At 36.8% G+C, this 13973-nt stretch overlaps 1 protein-coding gene across 1 annotated transcript; it reads left to right on the top strand.

Annotated features, from left to right (window-relative positions):
- The first annotated feature begins 12512 nt into the window (after positions 1-12512).
- On the top strand, positions 12513-13378 carry LOC131437722 (cuticle protein LPCP-23-like). The gene is made up of 2 exons (XM_058607247.1): positions 12513-12623; positions 12689-13378. The coding sequence occupies exons 1-2, from the start codon at positions 12612-12614 to the stop codon at positions 13220-13222; spliced, it is 546 nt and encodes a 181-aa protein (XP_058463230.1). The 5' UTR covers positions 12513-12611; the 3' UTR covers positions 13223-13378.
- The last annotated feature ends 595 nt before the right edge of the window (positions 13379-13973 follow it).

The raw sequence follows: 13973 nt of genomic DNA, 5'->3' as shown, positions 1-13973 counted from the left end.
GAGAAACCGAGTGATCATTGAATGTGCGAAACCAGCTGGTTGTTTTGCGGTATAAAACTGCAGATCAAATCCTGTGCTGAATTCGCTGAAAATGTTTTACCAAAAGTTAAAAACCGTCGAAAGACAAAAGGAATCGAAAAGACTTATTATCCTTGAAGACAAAACTGGTTGAACTCATAAAATGGTCCATTGATTTGTTTTTATTGCTCCGAGTAACGTTGAATGAATTTTCGATGAATCACCTGCGGTGTTGGTTGTATTCGACTGTTTGTAAGCAGTATTTGTTAGATCAAATATTTATGCTATTTTTTAGTGTCTGTTGCTAGAACTGATGGCGAAATCTAACCAGATAACGTATTGTGTCTTCACAATTAATTCGACGTTGTTGGCATTTTTTTTTCTAAATTCTTTACAATAACAAAAAAAACTAAGTTGAACGCGGTTAAATGAAATAGGTTTGGACGTGAATACGTATTACATGCTAAGAGGCTCCTTTTCGAAATTCGCCATGAGGAAGAATGGGTAGAACTTAATCGTGAATAGCTCGAGTTGTACTAAACATAATTCGTTCTTCATGCCATCAGAAATATGATCAGAAATTTATGATTAAATTTTCAACAGTGTGCGATAGCCGTAAATAGCTCAAAATCAGGTTTTCTCAAATTTTTGGAATCAATAAGGAAAACTTTTTCGCACTCGGATGACGGTTTTTAGGTAACCAGCTACATATCAGTCCTAACGTTCACCTGGCTGTGCTTAATACGGAACTGAACGTCATGGTGAGGACCTTCCACAAACAGCAGGAACAACAGACCTTCTGGTTTAAAACCAGAACCGGGATTCTGGTCTACCTGAAATCTGAATTTCAGCTTTAGAATTTAGTTTTAGGACTCAGTTTCATAATATAATTCTCCTGGGCATTAGCACAACCTTGAGAAAGAATGAATGATGATGTTACGATCCCAGGACTTATCTGTATATTTACTCAATGGAGACCAATGGTGTTATGGGTGATGTCTGACAAAAAGAGGCAACGGTATTGCAAACATCATCAGATACAATCAAGTTTTGTTACAATGTGATAATGAAATGTGTTACAGCTTTTAGCTTCATTATTGAATTAAATTAATAAGATATGGAATAAGATGTTGATTGCACTACGCTCTAACATCCGGAGCTAGAGAGGCCGGTCGGGCCTAACTGAGCTTTGTTTTATGTTTCATTTTCATACTACCGGCCCTTATTACCAGTGTGAAGTGGAAATTGAGTGAAGTGAACGTATCCCAATTGGGTTTCACACGATGACAGCAGATGAACGGTAAATCAAGCTCATCTTTGACGTTTATTGGTGGTTTGTGTACCATAGAATAAAGTGGAATGAGATGTAATATTGTGAAATACAACAAAATAATATAGACTGAACATGTGAGCAAACATTTTGTAAGGATGTCTGATGGGTAAGTTGATGTATGAGTGAAACGTAAGAGAAAGTGCATGCAAGAACGGTAATAAAGGCCACCGATTCAGCTCAGGACTAGCGATCGACCAATAGTAGAGATAAAAGTACAATAACGGTACTCCCTTTATCTCACCTTCATTAACCATCTCATATGCGAAAACCATTAGTTAGAGTCAGATGTGTTGTTTCTGTTTGATAGATTGACTTCAAGAACAATTTTATAAAATCTGTTTGAATCAGCAAAAACAACAGTGACCAAGTGGGCACCATAGCCTAGGAACGTCTGTGTGTTGATTTAAAATAGAAGCTCGTAGAAGCAAATCTTATCAAGGTCCAGTCCAGGGTCTGAAGCAAGGGACTGGAAAAACCGACTTTTGAACGATGCCTCGGAGACCCATAGTGTTATATAGCATTCGACTCAGTTCGACGAGATCGGAAAATGTCTGTCTGTGTGTGTGTGTGTGTGTGTGTGTGTGTGTGTGTTTGCACTTTTCGAAGATATTAATACGCGCTTAATTTTCTCAGAGATGGCTGAACCGATTTTAACAAACTTGGGCTTATTTGAAGGCTACTGTCGGGCCATCGATCAAGTTCAAAGTTTAAATGGCTGTGATTTTTGGTTCCGGAGATATGATTGTATAAGTGATGTAACCGACAAAACGCGTTGTATTTTTACGCGCTCAATTTTCTCAGAGATGGCTGAGCCGATTTTAATAAACTTATGCTCGTTTGAAAGCTACTATCCGATCATTGATCAAGTTCCAAGACCAAATGGCTGTGACTTTTGGTTCCGGAGATATAATGGTATAAGTGACGTAACCGACAAAACACGTTGTTTTTTACCGCTCTAATGTATATAAGGGTGCCTATATTTTGGAATCACCTCTAATTTCGTAAAGCGCTACTGTTCAAAAGTTTAAGCACCTCGGAAAAAGCGGTTAAAGTTTGAAAATTTTCGATCTTGAAAAAGCAGGGGGAGTACATGAAATTTCCGAAATCGAAAATTTTTTTGATGCCAAAAATTTTAAAATTACATGAAACGTCGAGATTTAGTGTTATCTCAAAAATTTTTTTTTTAAATTGACTTTCTGGAAAATTGGTGTTTTTCAAGATATTTAAAAATTCCACTAAGTGGACTAAGAATTGTTTTTTAGATTAGCATCACGCTTCTCATACAAATAGGCAACGCAAATGTCAAGCACTAGTTTGGAAAAATGATGCCGACTGTGTGACATAAACACTGAAGCATGCTTTTGTGAACTACTCGAATCAATCTGAATCAATTGATGTTAAAATTAGTGTCCGAAATTATTTAATAAAAGTATGAAATTTATTTTCATGAGACTGTTATGAAAGAAGAGAAAGGCATTATCACACCACTAGGTGGATTAAGAAGGGTTTTTCATTTGGGCACCAACACCATAGTTCGTCTTTTATGGAAAGTGTAGAGCCTTGTAACTTAAATTTATTTCTTGTGTTCCGGATAACTCAGTGGAGAAATAAAACATTCAGCGGACTGTAACAATTAATTTTCTTTCGTGCATAGTAAAAACACATGATCACTTTTTCAACATTTGAATTTTTGTTCCTAACATCTTGAATTTATATTGAGAGTTTGAATCCAGAATTCTGATTTGGGATTTCAACATCAGAATTGTGGAACAAAATTTAGTTTATGAACTATAGATCTGGATTCTGGAACTACATGTTAGAACTCCGAACCTGAATTTTGGAACTAATTTCGGAACTAGCATTTGAGAATAGTACGCTTAAGACGTAAATTTTGAATGCTTTACCGCTTCAAATCAATTGTCCTTGGTTCCATGAGTTCAACCAATAGCCAACTATAGGATATTGAATATAAGTGGTGAACTGATACAAACAATCCTGAAATAGTTATAAGATCATGTACAAAATAAATGTATTTTATTTAATGTAATTAAAATAGCAACTCGCTTGATAAAAACAGTGTTTAGATTAACTAATGAGTACCAACATACTAATATGATATTCGAAATGTATTAGGTTTAAACTACTATGTATTGTGGATGCCACGGCGAAGAAAAACTTATGTATATTGCCTATGAAATAAACGTATTTATGAAAAAAAAAAAAAAATTGTCCTTGGAAACGGTTATGAATATCGAAAAATCCAATCCAAATTTCAGAATTATTCAGTTTACCGCTCGTGTAGTTTTTTTTTCAGAGTGAAGAAAACTGCAACGCAAGGAATTGCATGTCTCTACATCGAATATATCGACTATGAAGGTTTATATCATAAATCTCGGGATAAAAATTAAATCTTGTATTTTTCTGTTAAACAAAGGAGAGGAGAGTAGAGGAGAAAAAAAATGACTCAACAAGGTTTCTAAACAGACGCAAAAGCTGCTGCATCGTTTGAATCACATGCGTAAATTGAAAATTTTATTTGAAAAAAAAATGGTAAACTTTCGATATACAAAATTGTTTGATGAGTGCTACACTTGACATAGTAACGATCACGACGATATCCGAAAGTGCTGAATTACAAATTTTACACGTAGTTAATGTGGAAACTTGCGTGATTAATATATGTACTTCTAGCTGCAAAAAGTATACTAAAAGTAATAACTATTATTTAATCAACAAGTGCAATTTTAAACCAACAATGTGTTTTTAGGAACCGGCCTTAAGAAACCATGAAACCAATCATTTTACCTTCTCATGAAATCATGACAATTCGTCATGGCTCTATGATCAAAATGATCCACCAAATCATGAGTATAACACTTTTCCCCTAGAATTCATGGTCGTATTATGTGTTATCTGCGAAATGTATTTTATTCGAAACTTATTATAGAGGTAATTTTCCTCATTGATCCAGAAAGAGCTTCTGAACCTGAATGCGGAGTCGGGAATCGAATCCAGGTGGGCTGCGTTAAAGGTATCGACTCACCCATCACGGTATGCGTATAGCGTCCCCTAACTACTAAATTTGTTTACCTAATTCAGAGCAATTTTTATTTAATAATAAGATAATAATTGTGTTTATTGAATCACTGACTGAATTTATAGGAGGACTTTTAATCATCGTGTATTCTTATAACATGAAAATACACTCTTTTGCAGAAATCATGACTCGTTCTGCTCATTTGTAGAATCGGAATTCTGCCCAGTAAACAGTTTTAACGATCTATAATCGATTTTCTGATCATTTTTACTTGAGTAACATAAAGCATTGGATAGGTTTCTAACAAATCAATACATAAAGTCACATTTTTCACATTGTGCTGCTAGTTTTGAAGTTGTAATAGTCACTCCTCTTGAAATGTGACCAAACGGCAATAGGTTGATTCGAATATTCGATTTTGAATACCAGCGGACATCAAGTAATTCAAGATTCATTCACTTGTTTGTTATTCTAGAACGATCCGATTGCACTTTTCTTCGGTTGTGACCTCAACCGCTTTACCCGAACTACATTTTGCAAAGGTGGACCAGTTAGCGAAGTATGCAAGTGAGGCAGAGCGGCTTCTGCAATAAAATAAGAAGCAAACCTACCTCGCTATTTAGGCAACATGCAAAAAAAAACACTTCTTTCCAATGGGTCAGTGAATTAACTTATTGTATCAACTTTATGATAATTATAGTCGTTTAAATGTCACTCTTCATGTTTATCGGTATGTACTTATTTTTTCGCAATTGGATAAGAAAGAGAAACAGGAGGTTGATATTATATTTTTCTTATGTTACTAGTATTTTCAATGTGCTGTTCAGACTGACATCAGATGATATTTTATTATTCGCGCATGAACTGATAATTTAGCTATACAACTTCAACTTCAAATTTAGTGTCTTTTACTTGAACGTGAGTTACTGCACAGATTCAAGACGAGAGAGAATCACACAGTTCAGCTCTGAGGTTTGTTGTTCTCTCTGTCACGTTTGGCTCTGTGAGCACTTGTGTGCACACCTTCAGGAGAGACTTCTGTGGCATATGCTTATGTCAGTTGAAAATAAATTGCTGTCTCAGTTGCAACATCGAAACGGTTTAATTGATGAAGTTATTGATATATTTGCTGAGCACCGAATTCTTCTATTGTATCGGTGATACGAAGTAAATAAATAAATAATAATAATACGAAAAAAATCCCATCCAAAAGTATATTGTTATTTCATTGTACAAGCAAATATTCATTCCACAATATTTAGTTTTCATTTATAATGAACTGTTACATCATAAGCCGTGCACAATCCGTAAATTTTGTCATGGAACGCCACTGTCTAGATGAAAAGTTTATGACAGTTTGAAAATTCAAATCTCGAAATTATAATAAAAGCAACTGGCATCCCCGCTAGTGTATACCTAAGACAAGATAAGACAACTCGCGTTACGTTTTTGGAGCCAGATCTCGGAAGCCACTTTGATGTCCTCATGGTATTCGCAGTGTTGGCATCATGATTGCGAATGGCATAATGTGAGTGATCGAATGAATCAGGTTTTTCGTAGGACCCAAGCCAGGTGTGAGAAATGCATAAAATCCTCAAAATGTTGAATGATTTAGTATTAGACAAAATATTTTATTTATTATAATTAATATATTATAATTATTATAATTAATATATTATAATTATTATAATTAATAATATTATAATTATTTGAATTATACATTAAAATAATTCATGAATAAGTAAAAAAATTGCTGCACTACAAACATCCTTAGTCGCATACAGTCGCATGTCAAAAATATTTCGGCACGGGCCCACAAAAAAGTAGGAGAAACTAAACTGTTTCAAATTCAACATTACAAAAATTAACACATTAAGTGAACACTAAAACGGCTTGCTGGTGGTACGTTTGTTTCAGTTCTATTACATATCAGTTAATTAGGTACTTGTCAAAGAGCCGATTAACGTATAATTAGACAGTATTCAATAGTCAATATATCAGTTTTGCGAAGTAAAAACATCCCTTCTACCATAAACTCTGCAACAACCACAGCTCGATTACAATTTCCCTTATTCTTGTTTACGGCCGTATTCTATACGTTCGAAAGTATGGTAAATTGGTATTACCATTTATGTTCGAAAAAATCACACTTCCAAATACATGGATAGGAACAACGCCAACCTTCAAAACTTAAGTTGTAAAGAAAAATGTTTGATATCATTTGTTATTTGACTTTTTTTCATAAAAGATATTTTTAATTCTGGTCTATTTGCGTACAAGCTTTACGTGGCCGGTTGAGCGGAGTTTTTAGCTAAAATTTTATGTATTGGATCTCGTTGTCACCCTTTTTCTAGGAGGAAAGGAGCTTCCATTTCTCTCCTGCGAGGATTGAGGGGCAGTTTGTTCGTAGATGCGCCGTTTGCTGTAGATGCGCCTTGTAGTACATTGTTTGCAGTTGCTGGTTGGTTGGATGGTAAGCTGTTTACTGCAGCTGGTGTACTTTGTTCTATATGGGTTACGTTGGATGGTTTCGTTGAAGGGGATACTTCACTGTTGGTGACTGTCACAGAAGTACTGGGGTTGCTTGGGGTTGGTGTGAAGGAAGCACCGTTGTCCTTTGGTGTGGTTGTCTCCTTGTCCAGTTTATCACATGGCTTACCGTAATGAACAGCTTTTTGGCAATATTGACATATGGTCATCTGGTTGTCGTAGGTAACAAGTGATTTGCATGGGATTCTTGTATCCTGACCGAAAGTTACATAAGAAGGTAACAAACGTACGCCACTTAGAATACCGGGGAAAAAGTTCTTCCACTTTTTTTTCGATAGAGGGAGTCTCTCCGTATTGGGACATAGTTTTACGAATATAAGGATCGATGACGCTTGAGGGAAGATCATGCACACGCACTTATATATCACTGTCTTCCATATATACTGGAATGTTGCACTTATTGTTCTCGTGCTCCACATAGTGCACATTGTTATTGTCTTTTGCGAATTGAATTGCATCCAACTCTTTATAAATATGGATGTAAACAACATTATTTGTCTTATTGCATTGAAGTTTGCACACGTTTAATGTCAAGATGCATTTGCTCCTTAAGCAAACCTTCAAGTTCTCGTATCGAAGGTCGAATTTTGCACTGCATGAAGTCAACAATAATTGTATTCCTTCGTACCGGCGGTAGCTTTTGTTCGATTGGTTCACTCATTTTCGAGGTCGTTCTATTGTTCACTACACAATACTGTACTTGGTTTCATTCGTCCCGAACGTAAGCGGTTTTGTTTTATCGACTGACTTGGATGAGATGTGAAAGCGAACTGGTTATTTGACTTGTTTTTTCACTGATTTTGTATCATCATGTTTGTCTACGTGCATATCGACTATTCGACGAACACTTACTTTCGAAGGAATGCGAACAAGCCATTCTTGTTTTCATTCGAATGTGTACGAACGCGATTCTTGTGCAAAAGAAGCATCGGCATCACAGGTAGTTTTTAGGAAGATTCCAAGCATTAACAAAGTGACGAATGCTACATAATACATAAATATCGTACTCAAGATCAATTTCGTGCAAAGTAAAAAAAGGGCATTGAAAATAGCAGTCCGATCAATAGTATCTGCGAAAAATATGATGCATGTTTCCGATAGTCTTCATATTTATTACATTGGTAAAATCAAGCATTTAATATAAAATAAAGCATGTTTACCCATGACGTATTTTCCGAAAAGTACCAAATAGATATGGTAAAATTTTATGCGTAAAAGCCTCGACAGAAAAAACAATCATTTTACTATGACTGTTATGCTTTCTAAATGTTTTGTTCAAAAAATAAAATTATTATTTCATTGCAAATCACCTTTACATTCGAAAAGAAAATGTAAATGAATGTATTCGAACGGTTGATGCACGTATCGCTCAAAACTAAACTGGCATACATTCTATCGTTTCGCATATGGTTAATCATGGCTTAGCATTTATTTGAAGAAGTTTTAAATTTAATATTTTGTGGCCAACGAGTCGCGTTTAAATTCATTCGAGTGAAAACAAGAATGGTTTATTCGTATTCGCTCGAAAGTATCCGTTCAAGAATAAGGATGAATATTGAAATTTGGCGTGCGGGAAATGCGGGTAAATGGCGACTACGTTTTTTTACGTAATGAAAAACAAAATTTACATTTCAGACAGTTGATTCTAAAAGGAGACATGAAAGCTTTGCCATTATTTTGCGATGGTTAGGATGGTCCAATTTGTATCAAGACGCTATGATTAAAATTGAAATACAAGTTTTTATTGTTTAGTTGCCTTGCCCTTACTCACATTAACTTAAATATTTCGATAAGGTTCGTATTCTGTAAGTTGGATCACAGCAAAGCATCCAACCCAATCAAAATCTACTATTTGAGATTAACCATTGGCTGAAAAATTGTTCAGACTGCAGAATCTTTTTGTCGTTCTCTATAGAAAAGTAATAGAATTGCTGGAGAAACCGAACTCAATTTTTCTCGAAAATGACTGAAATGATTTCAACAAACTTAGACTCGTTTGAGAGCTACTATTTAACTATTAATCAAATTTAGAGATAAAATGACTGTGACTTCTGAATCCGCAGATATAATGGTATAAGGGACGTAACCGACAAAACGCAATGTTTTTTCGCACTCAATTTTCACAAAGATGACTGAATCAATTTCGACAATCTTAGGCTAGTTTGAAAGCAAATATTGGTTCATTAAGCAGGTTTGAAGTTGAAATGGCTGACACTTGCGGTTCCGGCGATATAATGGAATAAGTCATAGTGATAATAACAGTGTTAAGTGATATAACGTCGAAAGTCATTACCGCTAACTTTTTTTTGTATATGGATTACCCGATGTCAACAATTTTTCGCTCGTTTGAGAATAAAATTGGGCTGTTGTTCGATTTCGAAGATCATATACCTACCGTTTCAAGTTTCGGAGATATAATCGTGCAAGTGACTCAAACGACATATTAATTTTTTTCTACCGTATCGACTGACTGTATCGATGAAAGTGAAAGGTATTATCATACCACTAGGTGGATTAGAAAAGGTTTTTTTCCATAGAATTACTGCTGGGCTAGAGATACATGGCAACCCTAGTTTGATACCTTATACGATAATGTTGATGTAAGAAATGTGTCGTTATGAATTTCACACAGGAGTGGAAACTTTATGCTAAGTTCTTCTGACTGTGTTTTCACAACTGGGTATATAGTCAACAAAACTGACTCTTACCTATGAGCTTCAACAGCTCGACTGTAATAATAATGATAAGAAGAGGATGGTTTTTCTACTTCACTAAGCTGATTAATTGAGATTAGTATCTCTGAATCTCAGCAAATTGCCGAGATTTGCACCACCGAGTACTCGGTAATGGTCTCGACAAAATGTAGAATTACCGAGAATCTCGGCAATCCTAAATTTTGTAACTGTCAATTATTACCGAAAATCTCAGCAAAACTTGACTGCAAGCTTAGCAAAAGTACCAAAAAATAAATCATCGAGTCACCTGCAAAATAAGAGATTGGCCGCCCCCATTGGTTTATTTGGTTTAGTGAGCAACACAAAAAAAGCTGAACTCCATCTCCGCGGAAAGGTGACTTGAGCGAGTAAAAAAAAGGTCCCAAGGACTAGTTTGACGCCCCCCTAAAAAACTTTGCGCCCGAGGCGAGTCCTTGATTTTTCTTTCCCAAGATAGATAATGAGGATTATACCATGTGCATCCTAAAATACTTAAGCCATAACCTAGCCAGCTACTTGTTGTGCCTTTGGATGGTTCGGACGTAGTTCACCGGTTTCAATTCACTCAGATGATGAACGCTTTGATTCCGGAATTAGGTGATGGATCCATGTTTCATCCATTGGTTAGTTGGATTGGTTGAAATTCTTATTGAAAGAAATCAATGTTTTTCCCACTAATAAATGCGAATTCACTGAAGAATAAACATTCCTATGCATTTTGACAGCGTCGCTCGAAAACATCATCGATTGAATCACAACGCTGTTTACATGTCGAACTGTCATTGAAAGGCAAAATAGTATCGATTGGATTTCTTGTAAGTGCTGGACCGGGTCTCGATGTTTTCACCGTGGTGCTAAGAATTCTGTTCCGTCAATGGTAAGTTAGAAGTTGTTCGACGAAAATGTTAGCTCATTCAAATTCAATTTCCATTTTCGAGCACTGAGTAAAAAGTACTCAGAATTTGACAATTCACACCTTTACTCAGAAGTGAGTAAATCTAACTATACTCACTATACAGTAGTTCAACTTTTAGTGAGTGAAACTGAGCTCACTTTAGAGTAACATTGAATGATAATCACTAATTTTACCGATCGACATGGTGAAAAAAAACTTTTGACTAGTACACATTTTGTTCATCTCTTGAGAAATTGATGAATACAATTCGAAAAGAAATCTCCACCTTCCATTGACATCAATTCATCAAGCCATTTTCGTACATCCTCGAAAGTTTGTAAATGTTGCTCAGCCAGTGCGTGTCCCATCGATGAAAAGAGGTGATAATCAGAATACGCTTGGTTCGATGAGTATCACGGGTGTGATAGAAGTTCCTAATCAATTGTTTCTTCAACCTCTTTGGATAGATGTGAGCAAATACTGGCCGTTTTTAGATTAATATTCAATTGATCATTTGTTGACGGTAGCAGGCGTTATTGACTTAGCCGCCGAGTTTTAGAAGCTCGTAGTGCACTACTTCCCTCTGATCCCATAACATTGGCTTCTTCCCAATACACTTGCACTTAATGTTAATGGCTCTCCTCTCGTTTCCCAATGACTTCTTGTGTTTCGGATTCTTAAAGTACCATTATTTTTAGTCGCCAGTTACAATTCGATGCAAAAACAAAACTCTTTCTTAATTAGCGTAGAAGGAGCATTCTGTAATGATTTTTTCCCATGTCCACCATTTTGTGTGGTACCCATTTACCAAGCTGCCAACTGCCATTGTCTCTCAAGCGATCGGTAATGGCTTACCGAGTAACATTCAAATACTACATCTTCATTTGATGTGTTTTATATATAGTTTTTGTCTAGTTATCATTGAAGTTGGTCATCTTCAAACTTTTTCACATCCTGTTTCGATATCCTTAAGTTCAAGCGAATGTTATGATTGGAGATTTCATAGGCTTCTCTAACTACCATGAAAACCAAAGTGAGATAAATAATGCAATCGTTACGCCTGTTCAAACATCTAATAAAATGGAACTTGATCCATTTCGTTCAGGTTTTGGACGCGATTGGCAATTAGCAAACTGTATCGATGCAACGTTACAGGTTACCACCGTGGCAGGTACCAGAGCAGAAACGTTTTAACTCACCTGACACCGTCGGCCGGCCCCGTACTTAACAGATAACCTTTCTCTTTCATTTTATTCGCGTGATTCCTACGAGGTAGACAACTTGTATCCGCTGGTTAGTGTTGGGTGGCAGAGCTAAGGAACTCAAAAAATAACAAGATGAAGATTGAAAACACTCGATATGATTATATAACCTTAACCTTGGACAACAAAACCGCTTCAGCAGCACTGTAAACCTGGCATCACGCGACTCCAATCTACCCTGCGGACAGGAAAAAAAGTTCAGCTCAAGTTTCGCTTTGTGCTGTTTTGTCAATTTCATCCTGTTCAACGATGGAGAGAAAAGAAGTGAGGATGTTTGATTTTAATTTTAATAACAATGACTTCATTGATATTGATATTCTTCCAATATCACATACATATTTACGTAATAGAGAACATACCGTGAGCTAATTGGTCAAGAACGAATGTCAAAGGTGAATAATGCTTGTTTCGTTAAACGGGTATCACACGAAAGATTTTCCCTTTTTTAACTTACAGGAGCGAAAGCAAGTTCTGATCATTGATTCTACATGGTCAACTGGTGTACAGAATTTCGGGATCTACTTTCACGTGTAGTTAGTTATATCTCACATTGAGTTCTTTTTTGATGCTACGTGTTGGATTGCTTCATTCGTCTTATTCGTTGGTGTAGTAGTCTCAATTCTCATGTAAGTAGCACGGATACTAGGGCGTGTGCCTTGTACTGATTTTTTTCTGTTTCATTGTCTCCTTTTCTTCCCGTCAGATTAAGTTTTGGTATAAATTCGAGTCCTGCGCTGAGTCCAGTATCATTGATCACAGTGACTTCAGCAGCACCACATAACATCTCAACTTACCCAGCACAATGGCTTTTAAGGTAAAAAGTTATTCTTACCAATCGAAAAAAGTTCAATTGTTGATCTCTATTTTCCATTTCTTTAGTTTGTCGTTTTCCTGGCTTCGTTGGCTGTTGTCAGCGCCGGATATCTGCAGGCTCCAATTGCTCAATACTCACCAGCATCCGCTGTGAGTTATAGCAGCCTGTCCAATGCTCCTCTGGCTTACGCGGCTCCGTTGGCGAAGACGGTTGCCTACTCATCTCCTGCCATTGGTGCTACCCATGAGAGCACCATCCGTGGTCACGATGCCACCATCTCCCATCAATCCAAGGCAATTGATACGGCTTTCTCCAGCGTTCGTAAGTCGGACACCCGCATCACCAACGAAGGCCCGAAACTGGCCCTGGCTTCCTATTCCCATGCCCCAGCCATCGCCACGTACGCTCAAGCTCCAGTTCTGGCCCGTTCATATGCCGCTCCCGCCTACACCACTTCCTATGCTCATCCCGCACCAGCTTTGGCTACCTACTCACATGCCGCCCCAGTTGTTTCCGCTACCAAGACCTTAACCTACTCACCGGCTGTCGAAGTAGCCCATGTTTCGTACGAAGGAGCTCATGCTCATTATGCCTGGTAAGACGTTTCCTAGTGTCGACAGACACTACAAGGTACAATACAATGATCAAAATCGTTGTGTCTATTTTTTTCAAATGCATTGTTGTTGTTTTGCTATGACAGCGCACCCCATCTGTCATCCCGGGGGTGTGTTTTAATAAAGTAGATACAAACCATTGTTATCTGTTTCTCAATGTACAAAGGCTTCGAAAATCAAAAAAAGGCATTAATGCTAGGACATTGATCGATTGCTTCTTTATTCTTTGAAGCTTAACTCTTCTAAGAAAAAAAATTAACTTGATCCCCTTCAATGTAATTTCTCGGATAAACTGCATTTACTTCAGTGCTTTTTTCTAATTTTTAAAGCACGTTTGAAATTCTGCCACTGCAATTCTGCTTCTAACTAATCGATGTTGTCAAAACGTCATGCTTTCATGGGTTTCTCTAGTTTTGGGAGTAGAAAGAAGTCACAGGAGTCATGAAAATGGCGGTTGCGGCAACAATAACATGTCGATCAAAAAGTCCCCGGTCGGACAATTCAATCAATTCAATTCGATGCAAATCTCTTTCGAGTAATCTTTTTTTTAAATCTGAGAATAGAAGCTAGTCGCTGAGGGCTATATCTAGCGAATGTGGTGGATGCGGTGCCAATTCGAATTTTAATTCATGGAATTTAGATAGAAGTTTGGATTTTTTGCCCACTATTTCCGATACTTTCGGAATCGGAAACTGAGAACCAGGATAACCGAAAATAATTCATTTGACCATCAATT

Source organism: Malaya genurostris, chromosome 3, assembly GCF_030247185.1.
Source record: "Malaya genurostris strain Urasoe2022 chromosome 3, Malgen_1.1, whole genome shotgun sequence".
In the NCBI taxonomy this organism is placed as follows: Eukaryota; Metazoa; Arthropoda; class Insecta; order Diptera; family Culicidae; genus Malaya; species Malaya genurostris.
The sequence above is the reverse complement of the archived record's forward strand: the minus strand, read 5'-3'. Positions and strand labels throughout refer to the sequence as shown.